The 23,310-nt window shown below is 37.7% G+C and overlaps 1 protein-coding gene and 1 pseudogene across 7 annotated transcripts in view; one reads left to right on the top strand and one right to left on the bottom strand.

Moving 5' to 3' along the window:
• Positions 1 to 21,451, bottom strand: part of KCNT2 (potassium sodium-activated channel subfamily T member 2) — a 354,895-nt gene extending 333,444 nt beyond the window's left edge. For 5 of the 6 annotated variants that reach the window (XM_082615038.1, XM_082615036.1, XM_082615040.1 and 2 more), the window contains exon 1: positions 20,888 to 21,451. In XM_082615038.1, coding sequence (XP_082471164.1) covers positions 20,888 to 20,982 — 95 coding nt within the window. In that variant the 5' untranslated portion in view covers positions 20,983 to 21,451. The remainder of the gene's footprint in view (positions 1 to 20,887) is intronic. The other variant, XM_082615039.1, reaches the window with a different exon arrangement.
• Positions 2,845 to 3,571, top strand: LOC309799650 (large ribosomal subunit protein uL11m-like; annotated as a pseudogene). The gene has a single exon. The product of its transcript is annotated as a large ribosomal subunit protein uL11m-like (transcript).
• Positions 21,452 to 23,310: the final 1,859 nt, after the last annotated feature.

Here is a 23,310-nt window from a genome sequence, read left to right on the forward strand (position 1 = left end):
GGGATGAGAAGAAAAAATGGAAGATGTACCCATACCCTTCATGACTATGAAAGAACCACTAAAAAGTTGGGAGAACACAGTGATGAGGAAAAAACAAAGGTCATAATAAAAAAAAATGCACCATCATAAATTATAACGGTCTATAATTTATAAGGTCAGCAACACACCCCCAGACCTGTGGTATGAGGGGAACAGTGTGAAAATGGGTGGTTTTCATGGAAAAGATGTTCACGTTACAGCTTGGTTCCTATTAAAATAAGCATATGCAGACTTCCCTGGTGGCAGAGTGGTTAAGAATCCGCCTGCCAATGCAGGGGACTCGGGTTCGAGCCCTGGTCTGGGAAGATCCCACATGCCTCAAAGCAAGTAAGCCCATGCGCTGCAACTACTGAGCCTGTGCTCTAGAGCCCGCAAGTCACAACTACTGAGCCCACGTGCCACAACTACTGAAGCCCACGTGCCTAAAGCCCATGCTCTTCAACAAGAGAAGCCACCTCAATGAGAAGCCCACGCAAGGCAATGAAGAGCAGCCCTCTAGAGTCTGCAACTAGAGAAAGCCCGCACGCAGCAACGAAGACCCAATGCAGCCAATAAATAAATAAATTTATTTTTTTAAAAAAAGATTTAAAATAAGCAGATGCAGCATCATGGATGGACCTAGATATTGAGTGAAGTAAGACACAAAAAGACAAATATCATATGATATCGCTTATACGTAGAATCTAAAAAAAAGGGTACAAATGAACTTACTCACAAAACAGAAGTAGAGTCACGGATGTAGAAAACAAACTTATGGTTACCTGGGGAGAAGAGGGGGGAGGGATAAACTGGGAGACTGGGATTGACATATACACACGACTATATATAAAATGGATAACTAATAAGAACCTGCTGTATAGCACAGGGAACTCTTCTCAATACTCTGTAATGGACTATTTGGGAAATCTAAAAAAGAGTGGATATATGTATATGTATAACTGATTCATTTTGCTGTACATGGAAAACTAACACAACATTGTAAATCAACTGTACTCTGATAAAAATTTTAAAAAATAAAATAAAATAAGCAGATGCAGTGGACTCTCTTTGAAAAGTACTGCATGTGTGAGAAAATGTATTTATGATGGTGCAGGAATTCCAGAAGATTCCGAAGAAAGTAGGGTTAGCAGAGATGACAGTGTCTGCACAGTTAAATCAGCAGAGTGTGGGGATAAGACAAAGAGAACACAGATGAATGAACATATTCCCAGAAAAGTATATCACCAAACATTGCCACGACTAGAAATACTGTTGTCAGAAGGAAAATCCTTTTTTCCTTAACTGAATTTTTTGTTAATAGTAAATTGATAGGCTTTGCTAGAATAGGAACCTTGGGACTCAGGGTGAAATTAATTGGCTTCAAGATTCCATAATGGAATTTTGCTTAAGATTCCAGGAAGACAAGTGGAGAGAAATATACAGCCAGAGGAAAGTAGTCAGGACAGCTACTAAAATAAAAATTGAGGAAAAAAAATTTTTTTAAACAGTAACTAGTACAATTTACAATTTCTTCCACTATATCTCACCATAACAAACTATATATTTTTCACAGGTCCTTCCCTTGATCTCTTAACTGCAGTATTTAATAAGTGCTCATGGAAGAACAAAAGTCTCGTTGTCTGTGACTAATGAAAGAAAGAATTCCTCACCTTGGAGCTTGACTCTCCAAAGCACAATCACCATATTTTGTTAAAATAGACTCAAAACCTAGGAAACAAAAAACAGCAATAAACTTTCACTATCAAGATTCAGGTTTTTCAAAGCTACTTTATCTCACTCCCAAAGGCAGTAAGATTATTACCCTCATTTTATAGTTGAGGACTCTGATAACTACAGAGGTTAAATAATTGCCCAAGACCACACAGTTACTAAGTACTATTTCAAGAGGGAGTGGCTTTTTTTTTCTTTTCTTGGCCGTGCCACGAGGCATGCGGGATCTTAGATCCCCGACCAGGGATTGAACCTGGGCCACTGGCAGTGGAAGCATGGAGTCCTAACCACTGGACTGCCAGGGAATTCCCAAGAGTGAGTGGCTTTTGAATATCTCAGCTTTTATACTTCAGTGTGAATGTGAATTAAATAGTACTTGAATGGGGATGAAATATGCAGGAAAACAAAAAACAGGAAAAAAAATAAAATATTTAAAACTAAAAGCTGCTGCCCTATTGTCTTGGGAGTAGTATGTCATAAATGTGATGATTTACTTGAAATAATAAAAACCTGACTATTATTCATTTACATCATTAGCTTTTCCTAGCAGTCAAGGTCTATGTGTGATTTGTTCATCTTTTCCCTTTCTTTTTGTTGCTACCAGCACAGAGCAACTTTTCTGTCCTCATTCCTATACCAGAGAAAACATTTTTGTAGCCACTGTTGTTTTAAAAACAGCATGGCCCGCTAGATTTGGGAAATCACCAAAATGTTAAAGAAGATATTAAAAGGAATAAGTCTAAGTGCACTACTTCTTTTCAAGCATTACCTGATCAGTGATGGTCCCTCTTTCTCATAATTCATCTTAAATATGCCAGATCAGCAAAATTATAAAAGGAACTATATAAAAATTCCACACCTGCCATACGTGATCAAGAGATGCCTGCTACTGCCAGACCCCAGATTTATTAATGAGAAGAACATATTATAATTGTCAGATGACCTGTTCCAAGAAAGAGATAAAGTGCTGTAGTCACTGGGATGCAGGCCAGTGCAGGTTTTAGAAGGTGTCCCTGTCCCCCCCCACCGTCTTCCTCCCCACCACTTCCTCCTTGCTGTAGACCTGAAATGAACTAAGGCCGGGAACTCCACATCATGTCAAGGCTAAGCCAGGCCACTCAGGCCCTCAGGAAGCCTGAGGCCAGCGGCATGATCCGGACCATTGGCCCGGGCCGCCGCCAGGCCCCGTCCTGGGTCAGCAAGGCGTTTCTGTCAACCAGTTCTGTAAGGAGTTCAACGAGAAGACCAAGGACATCAAAGAAGGCATTTCTCTGCCTACCAAGATTTTTGTGAAGCCTAACAGGGCATTTGAAATCAAAATTGGCCAACCCACTGCTTCCTACTTCCTGGAGGCAGCTTCTGGGATTGAGAAGGGGGCCCCACACACAGGGAAAGAAGTGGCAGGTCTGGTGCCACTGAAGCATGTGTAGGAGATCACCGGCGTCAAAGCTCAGGATAACGCCTTTGCCCTGCAGGACGTGCCCCATCCTCTCCATCACTGGATCTGCCCAGTCCCTGGGCATTTGTGTGGTGAAGGACCTCCATTCTGAAGAGCTGGCAGCTTTCCAGAAGGAGCGAGCCTTGAAGGAGCGAGCCCTGTTCCTGGCTGCTCAGAAAGAGGCAGATTTGGCAGCCCAGGCAGAAGCTGCCAAGAAGTGACCCCTGTCCCTCACCCTCCAGGATTTTGAAGGGTGCCAGTTGGGAAGGCTGAGCTAGAGGGGAGGAAGGGAGGTCACATCAACCTGACTTCTCCCTGGCAGAGTTCAGCCCACCTGTTTCCCCGTAACCTGGCAGGACCTTCCGTCTCTCCACTGCTCTTCCAGATAATGTAGGATGTGTTTTTTCAGGTAAAGAATGACCTTTCAGTGAGGGGGGTTGGTGTGGTTGGTCTACTTTAAAATTTTAGATAAAACAAAGCTCCTGCTTCTAAATTGATATTTTGAGTAATATCATCTGGCAGTAAGGAAGCATTCACCTCAGCTATACCTCATATATCTATATTATATATAGATATAGATATAGATCTATCTATCCATATATCTGTATTCCCTTCCTTATTATCTACTATCAGCACCAAAAATACCAAAACTTCCTCAACACCTATATGATTAAATGGTGATTCTGTATAAAGAAGTTTTCCACTCTCAAGACCCGTTAACTACCATAACATAGGGATGATTTACAGTGGCTCACAATTTTCCAAAGGGCCCAGTTACAGGTTAGTGCAGTGTTTATAACATTATAATTGTCTTGTTTGTTTTGTTTTGTTTTTTTGGCCGCACTGTGCAGCGTGCAGTATCTTAGTTCAGGACCAGGGATCGAACCCGTGCCCCCTGTAGTGGAAGTGCAGAGTCTTAACCTTGGACCGCCAGGGAAGTACTTATAACATTATAATTTTCATAAGGGAATTTAAGAACCTTCCCATATTAGACCATTCTGTTTATCAAGAGAAGACTTAAGATACCTGCTGAGATTACAATTTCCTCTGAGAACTGCTCAGAAATGAAGGCAAACAATCAAACAGTTAAAGAATTAGACTTAGAATTATACTTAGAATTGGAATTATGGGTTCCCCACACAAATAGCCATATCACTTGCCTAACCTCCATCCCTCCTCACCCACCCACCAACACACACATATATTTTTTCCCCATAAACAAACCTGATTTTGTTTGCACACCTTGAAGTGGCAAAGTTCTTCAGAGGAGGCTGAGTCCGCCTCCAGCCCCAGAGGTCTCATTGCTCTGGCCATGTTTTGGTTTGGGCACAGCACAAAGCAACTCCAGCCAACAGCACATGAGAACATATCTGTCAGGATGCCTCTGGCAATGCTTTTCTCACTTTAAAGAAGGGCTTAATACAAGGACAATTCTTTTCTCTACCTCTTGACTTTGTCACTGGAACCAGAGGAGCCATTCAGGGACCAAGGGGACAAGCTCCAGGAGACAGAGATAGAGTAACAAATGTCAATGGAAGCCATGGAGAAAACAGACATATCCTGGGGTCTAAATTCAACTCTGAAACTATGGTAGTTCCAGACATCTTGTTTTATTGCATGTATCTTAGCTGGGTTTTCTAGGATTTGCCACTGAGAGAATAGAGACTTTCTGCTATTGTGTCAGGCATTTAAATTCTCTTTAGTTGAAGAAATAGACTCACAGACAGACATAGAAAACAAACCTATGGTTCCCAAAAGGGAGAGGGGGGTGGGGGAGGGATAAATTAGGAGGTTGGGATTAACATATACACACTACTATATATAAAATATGTAACCAACAAGGACCTACTGTATAGCATAGGGAACTCTACTTAATATCTTATAATAACCTACAATGGAAGAGAATCTGAAGAAGAATAGATATATACATATGTATAACTGAATGTATGACTGAATTGCTATGCTGTACACATGAAACTAACATAATATAGTAAATGAACTATACTTCAATAAAAAAATAGAAGAAAAAAATAAAAATAAATTATCTTTAGTTGAGTTTCTGCCTATAAAATGCAACATGAGATTGGTTTACCTTTCCATACATGTTGTGAAGAATACAAAACCAATACATTTTAAAAGGATTAAATACAATATAATAGCTTTTTATGTATTAATGTACATAATATCATCACATAATTCTTTTTCCCCTGTGCTAGCTCCACAATTTGCTCATACATTTTTTTATGTAGTATGCCACACAATAATTGCTTGTTTATTTGTCCTTCTCTCCTTTCTAAGATAAATGAAGGTGGGAACACCTTATTCTTTGTTTTCAGAGGCTTAGCACAGACCACAATTCATGGTCAGGCCTTAACTATTGCTTGATGAATTGAATTCAATTTTATCAATAATGAAAATGTGTATATTAAAGAGCACCTTCCTTGGGTGTTTTGCAAGGCATAATTAGATACTAGAGATTTTGCTCCCTAGAATTAATAACCCCAGTGAATAGTGTCCAGTTGCATTGCACAAACATGACAAACACTAACCCAAATTGATCCTCTTTTCATATTTCCTCTCATTTCACAACATTGATATTCTTCACCCCAATCCACTTTCACATTTGTTAATGACACTTCCAAAGTATTTTATTGAATTTTTTTGGGGGGGGGGGCATTTTTCACTATCACTGCTCTACCTCTTTTATCCCATTAAACTAGCTTAATGAATTTCCTACTCTTCCAATAGTTTCTAAAGCTACAATTTTAATCACGCCACTTTCTTATTCAAAACCTTTCAATAATTCCCCACAGTCTAGAGAAAAAAAAAATCACACTCTTCAATTTGGCAATATAAGTTCTCCTACAGTCTTCCCCCAAACTACTGATATCCATTATTGATCCACAAGTATCCTATACTATGTCCAATCTAGTCTACTTACTGCATCTTTTCCTAGAACATGCCCCATGGAAGACCCACCATACCTTTGGGCTAGCCATTACTACTTTATGTCTAATACATGAATCCTAATATATAAAATTTCCTTTCTAAAACTCTCCAAGAAGCTCTTTCTAATACTCCCATAATACTGTCCCTTGTACCATGTTCTACTTTATGGGAGTTATTTTGCATGTCTTATGTCTCCCACACAATATAAGCTCAAGGATGGTATGAGCGTGGGATTGTATCATTCAAGTACCTCGCATACATCATCCTAACTCATATGGTAGCAGGCATAAGTTCAATGTGAACACAATTTGAGATGCACAGAGGAACTTCCCCTCACTTTATTATACGGGTTTACTAAAAGGAGACATTACTTGGAATATGTAGTAGGAGGAACAGAATCAGCAAGTCAGAGCAACTTTATAATGAACATGTTAATTAGTCTTTTTTAAAAAAACACACTTAATTATATATTTCTGTAAGTGACTAGAGTTTGTTTCTCTCCTACCTGCCATGTGGTAAAGAGATGTATTATAAGTTTCTTTCTGATACTGAAAAGGAGAATGAAGTGAAATCAAAAGTGTTCATTCCATTGGACAAAAAGAGCAGGTAAAGATCTGACTCGGTAAATAGAATAATAATTGGAATATACATGTTTTGGAAGAATCTGCCTCCTTCTATTCTAAGACTTGGAACATGTTAGATAACTGTCACTGATATATTTCACATATTTTTTATTCCTCTAGAAAATCATTCTATTCACACTAACACTGCAAAATTAAACATACTCAACTATTATAAGCACCATTCCTCAATTTAAAAAAAACCTTTTTTTATACTATTTAAGACCAAAAGAATTCCTTCTGTTCATCCCAATTATATAAGTATTACTACCATTACCTATCTGATCTTTTCAACACCTCCACAAGTCTCTTGGACAATGGCACTGCTGGCTGTCAAGCAGACTGATGGCTTTCACTGAGCAGCCCTATATGTAAAATTCAGAATTCACTTTAACAGTCATTTGAACTGTCACTGTATGAATTATGGACTGAAGCACATTCTGCTTTGCCTTTTTGAAAGGAAAGCTTCTTGTGAATATTAAACTAGAAGTGGGAATGGCATTTTCAACTCAAATGATTTAAACTACATACCTGGGTTTAGAAGGAGCTTTAAAAAACTATTTTGTTTCCATGGAGAAAAACATCTCAAATTCAAATGATCTTCTACTTTTATTATAATAATGTATATATGTATGTATGTGGTGCACATATATATTCATAGCTGTGACTTTTTTTTCTTTAAAAAATATCTTCCTTATATTACAGAATTAAAATTCTTGGAGCCTTTGTGTAAACCACATGTGTTAAACAATATAGGAAGATCCAAAATAAATTGAAGACATGACTTTTTCCCTAGAAAGTTATATGTTATACCTGAAATAACATGTGAGTAATTGTAAAACAACATCATGATATGTAAAATATATTGAATAGCCTGAGTGATTTCAAAGATTTCATTAGTAACTCTGGCTCTGTGGTTGGTTTTGTGTCCAATCATGAAGCAGGGGGATGACGTGAACAGGAAGAGATGTCAGGAAGCCTCAGAACGTGGTGTGATACCAGCAAAGGCAATGAAGTGGATATCAGCATGGGAGGTGGGGAGTGATTTCTGTGAGTAACTACAATGACTAAATTTCAAAAAGCAGTTTAGGAAAAATTAATGAAGATATTATGTGCTCACAGACTGGAAGAATTAACATTGTTAAAATGTCCATACCACCCAAGGTAATCTAGAGACTCAATGCAATCCCTATCAAGATTCCAATGGTGTTTTTTCACAGAAATAGAACAAACAACCCTAAAATTTATATGGAATCATAAAAGACCCCAAATAGCCAAAGCAATCTTGAGAAATAAGAACAAAGCTGGAGGCAACATGCTCTCTGATGCCAAACTATATTACAAAGCTATAGTAATCAAAAGAGTAAGGTATTAGTATAACAACAGACACTAGGGCTTCCCTGGTGGCGCAGTGGTTGAGAGTCCGCCTGCCGATGCAGGGGACACGGGTTCATGCCCGGGTCCAGGAAGATCCCACATGCCGCTGAGCAGCTGGGCCCATGAGCCATGGCCGCTGAGCCTGCACGTCCGGAGCCCATGCTCCGCAACGGGAGAGGCCACAACAGTGAGAGGCCCGCGTACCGCAAAATAAAAACAAAAACAAAACAAAAACAAAAAACAAAACAAAACAAAAACAGACACTAGATAGATGGAACAGAATAGGGAACCCAAAAATAAACCCATGTATATATGTTCAATTAGTTTACAACAAAGGAGGCAATAATATACAGTTAGGGCAAGGACAGTTTCTTCAATAAATGGTGTTGGGGAAATTAGGCAGCCACGATGAAAAGAATGAAACTGGACAACGATATTACACCATGCAAAAAATTAACTCAAAGTGGATTAAAGACTTAAACATAAGACCTGAAACTATGAAACTCCTAGAAGAAACCATAGGTGGTAAGGTCTTGACATAGGCCTTGGTGATCATTTTGAATCTGACACCAAAAGCAAAAGCAACAAAAGCAAAACTAAATAAGTGGGACTACTTCAAACTAAAAAGCTTCTACACAGGAAAGGAAACCATCAACAAACTGAAAAGGCTGCCTACCAAATAGGAGAAAATATTTGCAACTGATAAATCTGATAAGGGACTGATATCCAAAATATATAAAGAATTCATACAACTCAATAGCAAAAAAGCAAGCAATCTGATTTTAAATATGGACAGAAAATCTGAATAAACATTTTTTTCAAAAAGACATACAGACAGCCAAAAGGCCAAGGAAAGATGCTCAGCATCATTAATCATCAGGAAAAAGTTAAACAAAACCACAGTGAATGGGGTGGTGGTGGTGGTGGTGGTGGGATGAATTGGGAGATGGGATTGACATGTATATATTAATATGTATAAAATAGATAACTAATAAGGACCTGCTGTATAAAAAATAAAATAAAATAAAATTCAAAAAAAATCAAACCACAGTGAGATATCACTTCACACCTGTCAGAATGGCTATTATCAAAATAACAAATAACAACTGTTGGAGAGGTTTTGAAGAAAAGGGAACCCTCGTGCACTGCTGATGGGAATGTAAATTGGTGCAGTCCCACGGAAAACACTATAAAATTCTTCAAAAATTTAAAAATAGAACTATGATATGATCCAGCAATTCCACTTGTGGGTATTTATCTGAAAACAAGAAAACACTAACTCAAAAGGATATATGCAACCCTATGTTCATAGCAATATTATTTATAATAGCCAAGAAATAGAAACAACCTAGGAGTCCCCTGATGGATGAATGAATAAAGAAAGTGCATCAAATATATATGTGTGTGTGTGTGTGTGTGTATACATATATATTTCAGCTAAAAAAAAAAGTGAAATCTTGCCATTTGTTACAAATTGTGTTGGGAAAATTGGGGAGCCTCATTGAAAAGAATGAAAATGGACAACGATATTACACCATGAAAAAAGTTAACTCAAAGTGGATTATAGACTTAAACATAAGACCTAAAACTATAAAACTCCTAGAAGAAAACAGAGGCGGTAAGGCCCTTGACATAAGCCTTGGTGATCATTTTGAATCTGACACCAAAATGGTGTCAGATGGACCTCGAGGGCATTCTGCTAAGTGAAATAAGTCAGACAGAGAAAGACAAATAAAATACGATCTCTCTTTCATGTGGAATCTAAAAAAATAATAAGTTTTTTTAAAAAGAAAAAGCTCATAGATACAAAGAATAGATTGGTGGTTGCAGAGGCTGAGAGAGGGAGTAGGAGAAATGGGTGAATTGTTTGTTTTAGTTTAAATAAATTGACTTATTTAAAAGAAAAAACTGGGCCTGCAGTTTGAAGACATTAGAAATGTGTTTTCAGGAAAAAAAAAATTAATGGAGGAGTCAGTTAATGAAGAACATTGAATACTGGGCTGAGCATTTTAAATTTTACATGATAAGCATCAGTGACATGAATATTATGTTAAAATTATGTTAAGAAGATTCTGATGAAAATGTTTAAGTTGAATGAGACTTGAGCTGGCCATGGAGATTATTGGAGGTGGGGTGCAAAGAACAGGCTTGGAACAATGAAGCATGCTAGCAAGAGCTATATTAATTTAAATAAGAAGGAATGAAATGCTATCAAAAAAGAATAGATGGAGATCAAGAACTAACTAAAAAAGCAAGCTGAAAAAATAATACAAAACTATTGTGAGTTTTGAAATGCAGAATTCTGGAGGATTATAATGATATTGGTGATGGTGGATAAACTGAAAAAATATTCTAGTTTGAGGTTATTTGTATCAACTAATTAGCAACCAGAAGTCTGCTATAAAAATTATGTGCTTAATATATATCTCTATGTATATGAAGATATATAGGGCTATATAAATAACTAAATTCAGGATATTTACAAAGTCTTTATATAATGTTAAATTGTATGATATTTACTTTAGGTATTTGTGGGAAAATAAATGAATTAATCTAACCTTTGTGAGGAGGTGAGAATAACTACAATTCAGTCTTGTGTTTTGGTTAGAATCTTGGTAGATTCTCCATGAAGTGAGTCATCCTACCCACTATTGAGTACATTTATACTTCAGGTTCACAACGAAGAATATAACCCTAAACTCTTTGCATTCTTAATTATTAATCAAAGCCATCTATATAAAAAAAGTTTTAAAGTAAGATTACATGAAAGACTAAGTAACTTCAGGAGTTTCTCTCTTTTTTTGTCCTAAAATATGTATCTGAAATACATGTATGTGTGTCCTGTAGATCTACTTTAAGTGAATAATTCTTTCTAGTTATATCAGCATCTGACAGTGAGATGTCACAAAAGTCTTATTAAATTTGCTCTTCTTTTATGACAGGAAAGTGGGTGAGGATATTGTACACTAACCAAGATCCACAGGACCAATGTCCTTTCAATTTGAACACCAAGGAAAGCTGTATTTCTCCTGAACTGCTGGTTTATTTCTCATCTTATGTGACCGATCATGTCTTTGCTCTAACTCTGTGGTCCATCTCTGGTAACTACATAGGAACTCATGGAATTCATATTGTGTACCAACTCTACACTTGATTCATTTTTAACCCCTTATTATATTTTTCTTCAGCTATATTTTTCTATTTATGCTATTGCACATATTTATGTGAACCATTGCAAATCTTTTTTGGAACAGGTGAAACATACTAATAGGTACACCTAAATGTTAAGGCCTCCATCAAGTAATTTGACATTACCACATTTAGATGTCATAACATCTCTGCAAGAGGATTTTCATGATCACCAGCACAATTATTGAGAAAAATGAATTTCAGGTGGGTACAAATACCTTAGGGAGTAGAAGTATAAGTAGAAAACCCCAAAGTTCTACTGAGAAACATAAAAAAAAACCCTAGCCATATCAAAAGAAAGGTAATTGTTGTGAATTGTTGTGACTCCTGGGATATCAAATGCCTTTAGCCTATTTCTACTATAAATAAATAAATATTTAAATAAACAAAATCTCTGCTTTGTTTGTTTCACTAATTTCCTATTTCAATCCACTTTCTTCAGACTGTCAAAAGAACAATGCTCTATATGGAGAGGGGAAAAATTATTTTCTCCCAGAAAATATTACCAACATCAAAAATTCCATAACTTTCCTCGAGTTACTCATTGTGATGCTAACCTAAAGGGATGCAGATGCTATGTGATTCTTCTACCTTCCAAAGCATTCACATTTGTTTGCATTTTGTTCTTTCTGTTATTTCATAGCATTAAACCACATCTGTTTAGTTGTAAACATAGGGGGTAGGCATAATAATTAGATTCTGGTTCTAGCTCTTAGGATTATGTAACTTGGAACAAGTCATGAATTTCTGTACCTCAGGACATTCACCTGTAAGAAAGGAAGGATACCAGATTCCTAAGAGCTGGTGTGAAGATTCAATGAAATAATACATGGGACATGCTTAGAACAATGTGTGGCGTTCTATACCTTCTTCAATATCATCACCTATTTTCACTTCTTCTTCTGTATTTTCAGTAAAGAGGTGGAATAGCACAGGAACTCTTGTGGAGAGATAAGCAAGAAATAGAAACATCTTACAAAAGCTTCCATCTACAATTTGCCAGTGTCATCATCACACAGTGTGGTCGTGACTAAAGTCATTGCCATCACTCCTGACTGGAACTTGTGCTGCTTACTAATCACCAGATCCGATTCCTAGGGGATAGAGTGGTATTTCAATTTTTGACAGACCTGACACAGCAGCCTGTCCATTATTAAACCACACATCTGGTCCCTCTTGTTAATAACTGGTTGTTTGCAAAATGTGGACTATCTGCAAGTCTTCCCACAGGGAGTTAAATGAGGTTGAAATGTGTTCATCCACTTTTATCCGTATTCACACAGTGCTTTACAAGATGGGCTAAGTGTGCCCCCGTAATAATTCATCATTCTGTTTCTGTGCAAGGTCCACTGCAAGACAGCCAAGAACAAGATGTCCTTTAGTCCTTAGATTCACTGGTTTTTGGCTTTGTGTGCAAAGTCCATTTCTTGCACATACATAGTGTGAAAAGTAGAAATAATACAACTCTGAGTTTAAGAAAGGCGCACACAGAGGGAAATGATTCTCACTCTTTAAAGCCGTGGCATAATTGCAGTAATGCTGAGAGGACTAAAGCACAGTCCAAAGAGAGGCGCAGTTAAGAGTCTGAACAGGAAAGGGGTCCAAGAGTTGAGACTTGCTGCCAGGCAACAGTGCCCTACAGACCAGCCAAGCTTGGCAGCCTAGGTTTCTGTTTTACTTCCCTTCACTGCTTCTATTTGTCAAAAAAAGACAAGATAAATATGATCAATCCAAGACAAAATCGGGGAGAGAAATCTCACTGTCCCCTGTCTCCCTTTTCCGCGGATCCTCTTCTCAGAATCCGCAAGAGTATGTCCCCCCTACTCCTTTCAGGTGACCAGGACTTTCCAGCCTCTACCAAATCCCTTTCCCAACTCCAAACCCATCCCCACATCCCAACCAAAGAGGACAGGTCAATCTAATACCACTGGAGCACTCAGTTTACACAAATGATTTACTTTTCCGAGTATGTGCAGTGATTCTTCCTTCCCTTGAAATTATACTACATCTCAGATTCTCCTTAAGAGAATCTAGTTCTGGTTATTGAGGAATCAAGGTCAGATATTTTGAATTCACTCTTCTGCTTCCAGATGATCAGATATGAAGGACCCAATGCCATTCTTACAGCACTTTCTTGCCTTCACAACGCCTGGGTTTTTATTTATCTTCTGCAAGCATGTATATGGTCACTCTTGCACATGAGCAATATGCAGTCAAATATCACAGTGGCTCAGGGTCATGCAATACCCAGACACTGTAACAAATTATGAGGCCAAACATACACGAACAAAGATTTGGGTTGGAGCGATGGTTGGGAATACAAGGAAACCTCAGCTCCTAAGGAACCATAGCCTATGCTCTGTAATACATGAGTGTATAACAAAACAAGTGACATAATACAGAATATTAGAAAAGTTATCAATATTAATGATTGTTTTAGGTGAAAGAAAACTAATTATGTGATTTGGCTGGCAAAGTAAAGCTCAAGATTGCAAAATGTGGCAAATTTAGTGCTCGCTTCAGAAGCACATATATTAAAATGTGGCAAATATCTTCATTTCTACGTTAATTAGAATCGAAGCATAATAATCACTATAAATGTGTATTAGGTATAAATATTTAATATGGATTATATTAAATGTTTGACAGATTAACAATGTTCTATATTTTATTGAATTGCAAGGGTAAAATATCTATGCTCGGTCTTTATAATTTGTTCATAAAGTTTGGTCATTTGCTTAAAACTTTAAAAACCTTACATACCACCACCATGACTACCAGAAAGAAGTTTCTGGCTCAGAATATCTTTATCCACTCTACTTGGGAGGTACACTCAGTATGAAAGGGGACTCCAAGTCCCCGCCCACCACCCACTTCACTCACATCCTAGTTTTTACAACTCCACACAGCCAGTTTGAATTTGTACTGAGGTTGAGATTTTCTCAGTGCTACAGATGCACCTTTTTCTTTTTACTCTGTTCTCCAAGTAGTTTTCTCTTAAATTGTAGCTTGATTGCTGTCTAATGATTAAGATACTTGTGAAAAAAAAATCATGACCTATTAAAAAAAATCCCATATGCAGTCAAAAATTGTCAAAGAGTAAAAGTAATTGTCCTTCTGGATTATTACCTTTTGTTTTGATTACTTTTACTGAGAAATTTTAAATTAGCAACTTAAGACTCAGGAAAAGCATTAGTTTAAAGACATCTTGATTGAAGGTATTAACTACAGCTCAGAAAAGGCCACCCTTATTAAATTTCAAACTATAAATATACGAAGCTGCTGGTTAAATTTCACTGTAAAATGTATTTCTTCCTGTTTCATTTTCTAAAGGCAACTTAGACAAGCATGGCACATAAGTAAGACAACGTTGGCAATACATAAATACACTAATAAAAGCAGATGAACCATCAATGACAAAATGATATATAAACGTATAAACGATAAACAAGAGCATGATTTTTTTTTCTTTTTTTTTGGGGGGGGGGTATAGTTGTTTTACAATGTTGTGTTAGTTTCTACTGTCCAGCGAAATGAAGTGGAGTTCCTTGTGTTATACAGCAGGTTCTCATTACTTATCTATTTTATACATATTAGTGCATATAAGTATAATATCCCAATTCATCCCCCTCTTTCCCCCTTGGCGTCCATACGTTTGTTCTCTACATCTGTGTCTCTATTTCTGCCTTGCAAACCGGTTCATCTGTACCATTTTTCTAGATTCCACATATATGTGTTAATATACGATATTTGTTTTTCTCTTTTTGACTTACTTCACTTTGTATGACAGTCTCTAGGTCCACCCACATCTCTACAAGAGCATGATTTGAAAAAGCCAATAAAAGTACCGCATTCACTATTAACCTAGTACAGGTACACGTGATGACTAAAGATATTGTTAATTTTTATTTTGTACCAATAATGAAGACCAAAATAAGCTTTCATTTGTATTACTTATCTTACTACCTTTCAAATCTATTTTTGCAGAAGTTGAGTTACATTACTAACAGAGAAGGAAAAAAGTATGTTAATTCTGATAAAACAATAAGTTAGCTGAAATCATTTTCTTGGTCATCCATCTGGATTTATGTCTTTCTACCCGTCCTCAAGACTAACTTGAAGCTGCAGTGGAGAAGCTGTTTAGTAGAAAGTTTAATCTCCTTAAAATGTCACATACCTTATGTGGAAAATGAAATTGCTACATTCCAACTTCCTTCACCCAAGATTTATTATACATAGAGGTATCTTGAGAAAAGTGTAATACTCACAGAAGAGATATTACAATTAAGTAACCATATACAAAAAGTGGATATATAAGAGTGGTTAAATGGAATCAAATTTTAAATTCCAATAAATTTGAAAAGCCATATTTCAATTTTATTAATAAGAGTAGGTAAAAAGAAAAAATCATATGTTTTTATATAAAATATGAATGTCTGAATTATTGGTAACTATTGAAAAATAATAATTATTATACTACATTTTTCTCTGCATTTTATATATTTTATATATATATATGTAGAGTCAATTTTTGCACCATTACCTACTTCAGCAGTAGGTAATTTTTTATTGCCTTATTCAAGGAGATTTCTCTTAATATAATAGTGCTAAAAGGCACTGAATAATCTGGGTTTTCTGATAATAAATGCTTAAATCATTTTTATAGATATTGCGTATGCATGGTTGGTTCCACTATATAATTAAACAGTAAAAATAATATTTCATTCTTTTTAATAACACTTAAAATATTTTAAAAGTATATTTTCTGACCTGAACATAAAATCTTAGAATAAGAACTTTATATTAAATGGCTACTTTTCAAAATAATATATAATTTAATAAGAAAGATAAAATTGGTAACACATAAATGTGCCAGATGCCAATCCAATACCCATTTTCCCAATTCAATTTGATTATATAAAGTCATATTGCATATTTTCATTGTATGATAACTAAACTTACACATACTCCAAAAGCTATCCAACATTCCTCCCATTTTATAAATACTTCTTAAACTATTAATCAATTGAACTGTACCCTTTGTTCAATTCTTTTATGTTTTCAATTACTACAATGCATTAGGTGACTTGCTTGCATTACTTTTAAATTCCACCTACAAAACATGAAAGATATACTTAAAACTACTGGAGTTGCAACACCTGACCAAATATCTGAAAAACAGAATAATGTTAATTAAATAAATGGTCTATTCCGATATGACTGCAACTGAGAATTGTCCATTAACAGTAATTTGTCCACAGCTGTGATAATTTATCCACATCAAGTGCATTGTGTTCCAAACTTTAAAATTACTGAGTCATGATGAAGGATGAGAAAGGCTTGTCCTAACTGCCGAAAGGCATTTAAAACCTGAAATTTACCAACCTTTAACTGGAAGAGAATATTCTAAATTTTTATTGCTTTATGAATCTTAGAAACATTAAAATAGAAAAAAAAAGTATTGTAACACTACAAAGATTTTACATATTACAGAGTGGCTCCCATATAAGATCAGTTAAATTCTATCTCTACTCATATTGGTTTCAATCATAGAGTAACTTTGATGATATTAAGTATGCTAAATATTAAATTCAAAGTATATTAAGATTTTGAGCCATCTCTAATATAGTGATTTTAGCTACTGTATTTTCAAGCCAACCCTGAATATCCTATCTACAAATGCTGGATGCTCTTCTTGACAGTCTTAAAACAGAAATTCTGCAAGGATATCATCATAACATAAGCAATACTTTCAACATTCTGGGGGAAAATTCACCTCTAATTATATCTGTGAACACCTCCTGATCAAGCCCTGTTTCATATTCTTTCTTATATTCTTCCCAAAGCCTAACTTAATGAGGCCCTCAGATGTACATGTATTCAAACATTAGCTGATTGGATAAATGACCATTAAAGAAATATTATACAAACCATTTAAATTAGATTTTTGTGTTCTATTCAGGATGCCAAAAAAGTAAACACGCATTATATATACAACAGACATCCCTAAGGCATAAGCAGTGTTGGCATTTAGCAACTCTCAAACTTATTCATGGCCTCCCAGAACTAATGTTATTCCTATGCTAAATTATCTTCACTGCTCTAACTCTTTTCCCTTCCGTGCTACTTAGAACAGGATACCAGAATGCAAATAAGGGAGAGGTAATTATGTAAGGACGCACTGACCTATACGTTACATAGTCATTCCATATATTTCACATAGAATACAGATCTATCACATATACATTATACATATACATACATATTGCATGTATTTTAAGTGTGCGTCTGTTTCCCTACCAAAAGGCGGTACAACATAAACGTAAGTGAACTATCCAAGGCTAGTTCACAATCTACGGTGTGGAGTACACACTTCCTGTATCCTGGTAGACCCACCAATATTCCCTCTGTAACAATACCCTTTCACACAGCAGTGATATGCCTCACTCATTTTCACATGCCAGCCCAACATATCCTACTAAGATTGAATTTAAAATTCTTAAAATGAAGGGCGGGGTAGAACATGTCTACTTTCCTATCATCTAATTCCCCCGTCATTTCTAGGATGTGACTCTAGATGGGGGAGGTTTCCATCCTGATCCAGATTCCCCCAGAAGAAGACCTTGAGTTAAGGATTGAAGCCTAAATAGCGTATTTGGGAAATGATACAGAAAATACCAGTTAGGGAGAGGGGGGAGGAAGCCAATAAACTCGCAGTACCAAGCCAGTTATCACCGTGAGCCAGCTAGAGCTGAGTCCCATTGGACACAGTGTAGAGAACATGCTCCAGAATGGTCCCAAGCAAGGAACTAGGAGGCTAAGGTATTTGTCTAACAAATCCGTATTTACTCAGTGGCACTTCTGCCTTGTTCTCCAAGAGGCCCTGGTGTGCACCTGAGGCTAGGAGAAAACAAACAAAAAACCTCAGACAGGCAGAGGGTGTTCATAGAAAATATCCAGAGAACATGGGCAGAGCAGTAGATGCATCTGTTGTTAGAAACTGTCTACATATTCCTGTATGAAAGACTGCTTCCTCCTCAACTCTGCAGGAACTGAGTCCACAAGATAACTGAGTAGAATAAGATTGCTATTCAGCCTTAATTGCAAAGAGGAATCTGTGACAATACTAAAGACAAAAGAGAAGACTTTACTTATTGCATATTAATTTAAGATTCTGAAGAAAATTTTTAAAGTTGCAAACTTTGAGTCATAGGTGAAGAAGAGAACTAACATTAAGAGCACCTCACCTATGCTAGATGCTGTAAAATTATTCTTATAAATTCAAATTTAATTAAGTGGAGGGAACTTCGGAGCTTCTTGAGTAATTTCAGTCACAAAGTCATCTTTACACTTGTAAGATATATCACCAACACAAGTATTTAATTTCCCAGAAACTGAGTTTCCTAGTCCTTAAAATAATTACCTACAATTCAGGGACCATGTGAGGATCGACTGAGATAACACATATCATAAGTTAACATATACATGTGTTTATATATATATATATATGTTATCCACACACATACATATAAGCATATAACATATAGCATAGTTAACATATAGCACTAGCCAAGTACTTAGTACCAACTAAGTGTTAGTTTTACAGAAATATCTTACAGAAATAAGGTTACTGAATTTCATAATGGCTGAATGACTTGCCCAAGGCCACTCAGGTAGTGAAGAAATAAGCATAGGATTGAAACCTGGGTCCCTATTAATCAAAGGCTCTTGTCTTCGAAGATGGACAACTAAAAGAACCAAAACTAAGTTTTCACGGAGCCACAAAATTACCTTTAAAGTGGACCCACCACGTTTGGTTCAGTAACAATACCTCATTTTAACAGTACATATGGCCTAATTTTAAAGTTAAAGTTGGTCTAGCATAAACTTTCATTATAATACGTATTTTAAATAAACGTGCAAAACTTTTTTTTAACATAGCAATGACTCATTTAGGAAGCAGTCAACTAACCAAACTTCTTAATTCCTGAAATATAACTGCAGCACCCCTAGAAAAGTGAAGGCAACCACATGAACAATTAGTATCTGGGATACGATGCTAAAAAAAAACCAAACAAACAGTGCTACCACCACCACGTCCAAAATACGTACTCCATGTGCTCAGTCCAGCTCACACTTTTACAATGAGGATTTCTATTCTACACGATGATCCTGACCTCCTGAAGTAACAAATACAGATCCAATTACGATGAACACCTCACTGTACTTCAAGAGCCATTGAGCTAAGTTAATATAGTTTATCTAAATGTCAGTTAGCATTGAAATCTGTTTAAATATTCTTTTCTTCATCTTCAGTCAACCAGAACACCTTACATTCCAAGCATACTCATAAATTGGTATTTGTTCTTTAATTTTTTACCAAGATATATGTTTTTGCCTAAAAAGAAGAGATTGAACTGAAATATTATCCTCTACAAAACATCCATACCCCTTTAAATTACTAACATGAGACCAAAGAAGAAGTCCACAATTGATGCTCAAGATAAAATCCCCTGTGTGTAGGGTAGGGGTTGGTATTGAGAGCTGAGATGGGAAGGAGAGGAAGGAAGGTATTTCCCAGTGGTTGAACAAGAGATTCTGAATGGGACCAATAATGGATCTTTTATGCAATTAAAATAGAACATCAATACCAAACTGAACTTTAAGGAAACATTTCAATTGAGTTGAAAGACTACTTAGTATACACATATTATTTTAAAACAAGGAAATGTGGCATGTGATACCTAAATGACTATTTTGGAAAATACTAAATTCAATGAAACATAAAATGTGCTTTTTAAATAATAATAATAAGACATAGCAAGAGGAATTCCAGAAGTTTAACTAGGCAAAACAGTGATGCTATAGATAAAACACATGAGCAATATTATTATCATTATTTACGAAAAGGTTGGATCATACTATACGAACACCATTATTAATAATAGTCATAGTTACCCATTCAAAGTGAGTATTTTCCATTGCCAACGCTGTCATTTTCACTAACTACCTGTTACATATTTAAACCAATTGTCTACCTGCGTCTTCAAATGTTTAAAAAGCATAAAATTCCCAGTGGCAAGTGTCTTGACACCTAATCAAGACAAGACTGACACGGAGTAAGTAAACAGGTGGGTGCAGGTGATTTTAAGTTTCTAATGTGCTTTTTCAATCAACTTGGATGCATTTTCGAATTTGGTTAACAACACCTAAGGAAAAAAAATGAAAATTGACTGGCACTGATATTGCGTGCCATTTGGATGTAATTGTACCTCTCACGCCAGCCTCATACACACCCTAAGAAAGCACAGTTAGACAAAAGAATAAGCACAAATAAATGCAACAAATACATTGCAGGGATCAGAAAGTGAAAAGGCAAAGAGTTCCTTGCCTACAGCAATTGCTCTAGAGAGTCAAAATGGAGAGACACGTCAAAGAGTCCCTTTTCCTCCCTCCCCCAGCCTCTGGCTCCTTTCCCTCCTCTCCCTCCTTTTCCCCTTCCAGCCTCCCCATCCCTCCCTTTTCCAGCTGTATCTACGGAACCACAATGCAGCACACCACTCACCTGTCGTCGTTCTGCCATCCTTGGTCCCCTAGCAGCAAATCCCGAAACCTGTACCTGGGAGGCAGAGGGGGCACTTCGCTCTCCAAATCAACCATCCTTCCTCAAAGAGTGGGAAACGTAAAACAACGAATGGAGGCGAGGAGGACGAGAGAAAGAAAATATTGCGGAGTAGAGGGCGCGGACTAACGAAATGCGGGAGACGGGCTGGAGCAGGGGAAGGGGCCTGGGATGGGGGAGGGGGGTCTGCTCCCAGCCGGAAGCTGAGGCTGAAAGGGGCCGGCTCCTCTCTCCTGAGGGTGTGATGGGGATGATGCAAACCCAGCCCAAGAGCAAAAGTCTGGCTCTGACAAGAACCAACGCTGCCAAGGAACCGCCCCCAGGATCGGCGCCGCCTCTGGTCCCCAGGACTCGGGGGAGGCGGGAATGCAAAAGTTACTTCGCCCGAAAGAAAAAAGAAAAAACGCTCGGTGGCTAGAAAGAGGGGAGAGGGGTGGGCGTGCGCTCAGCGTTAGGGTGAAGCACTTTCCCGCACGGCGGGCATCGAGAGCCTCCTCCGAGGACAGCTCCGGGCAGCAGGTTCCCTCAGGCGGACGCCCCGCACCGTCGCGCAGGCGCCGGGGGTCCCGGGGTTGGAGTCCCCGCGCAGCGGACGGGCTCTCCCCGTGGGCGGGGCCGCCGCGGAGGCCCCGCCAATGAGACACCCCTCATTAGCATAACGGTGACGGCGGTGCCTGGGGAAGACCAATGGGGGCGAGCCTAATTAGCGGGTTCCAGGGCTCCAACCCCCTCTCTGGAGGAGGGGGACGCGCGCGTGGAGTGTCCCCAGGTCCCCCAGCTCCTTCTCCTTGGCCGTCTCCAGCCAGGTAGGCGGGGTAGAAATGGCACGCTCCGGCAGAGGGAATCCCCGCTCCCAGCCCCAGGAAAGACTTAGTCTTTTTTCTCACTGGCTGAAAGCAAGGGAGGTGTTTCCCTGATCCTGAAGAGAATGAAGGGCCACTTTAGGCCGCTGCAGAGAAACGATTAACGCATGGAGGGTGACATACTAGGAAATGAGAGCTGCTGCTACTCGTGGTGCTGTGGGCTTCCAAGTGACCTTCACCTTGCCAGGTGTGCTCTTGTTAGTGGCCCACGCAGTCAGAGGAAGGGTGAACCCGAGGGTCCACAGCCTGTTTCTCAGTATGGACCGCAGCTTATGGGAACCTGCTGTGTATACTATTTGCTTATACTGTTTTTGCACCAAGAACCGATTCCATCAGGGTACGTACAGACACCAAATATTTCCCCTCTGAGAGACTCAGGCCTGAGGATACAAGACTATCACGGCCCGTGCCCTCAGGAATCTCATCGTTTGCTTGCAGGAACAAGCTTATAAATGAAGTGATACAATACGAGACACAGTAATCAAGCAACTTATAAAGAGTTTTGGAAATACCTGTGAGATAACACACTTTTTCATGCAGGGAAGGGTCAAGACATAGAAAGTGAACTAAGTCTTCTATGCTAGTTTGCAACTTACTCAAGGGAAGGGAAGAAAGCAATGGAGTGAGGAAAGAGAAGCCTATGAGTAGAGGCAAAGGGATATTTTTAAATGTCTGGTTTATTCAGGAGACAGTGATTAATCTGGTATGATTAAATTCTCAGTGAGGTCATGTAGTGGAGGGCTTAATAGAGAACGTTAGAAATTCAAGAAGAAATCAGCAAAAAGGTAATAGCAGATAAAATAGAATGAGTACCTACCTAAAGCTGAAGAATCAGTGGCAATAGATGTCTTTGTCGTCCAGATCCAACCCATTCTTCCAGACCCATCTCAAATGACATCTCCTCTATTAGGTTTCCCGATGCGTCCAGCTGGTTACAATGCCTTCTTCCTTTGAACCCTTCATACCCTCTGTGAGTATTTTGCTTGTAGTGCTTATTATATTATGGCCTGCTGTGCATTTTTCTACATCTTATCCCGCTTCCTGTGGCTTATCTCTCTTAGCACAGTGCATTCAAAATGAGTAAGATCTTAACAATGTTGAGATGCATTAAAAGCTTTTAAAGATAGTAAATTAATCTTTTTTCACATTTGCTTTAGCTCCAAAGTTGTGTATTTATTTATGTTTTTTTGCATGAACTTTTGTCATCCCTTTGCCAAATGAGAAAGTTATATCCTTACATTGTTAGTTGGGGGGAGATGGGGCAGGAAGAGAGAGAGAGAATATGTGTTTTATATTTTGGACCTTATCATCTGCTATTAAGATAGCTCTGTGAAGTTTACTTTTTTTTAACGTTCCAGGCTAATATTTATATTTTTATTTATATTATTATAGTCTGCCTTTATATATCTGGCAGAAATCTGAAACATTTAGGGATCAGTAACAGACTCAGAAGCAAGGCACTAAAAACAGGAAAAAAATAGATGTTGAGACTCCTGCAATGCT

Source organism: Mesoplodon mirus (assembly GCF_964341445.2).
Source record: "Mesoplodon mirus genome assembly, chromosome: 3".
Lineage (NCBI taxonomy): Eukaryota > Metazoa > Chordata > Mammalia > Artiodactyla > Ziphiidae > Mesoplodon > Mesoplodon mirus.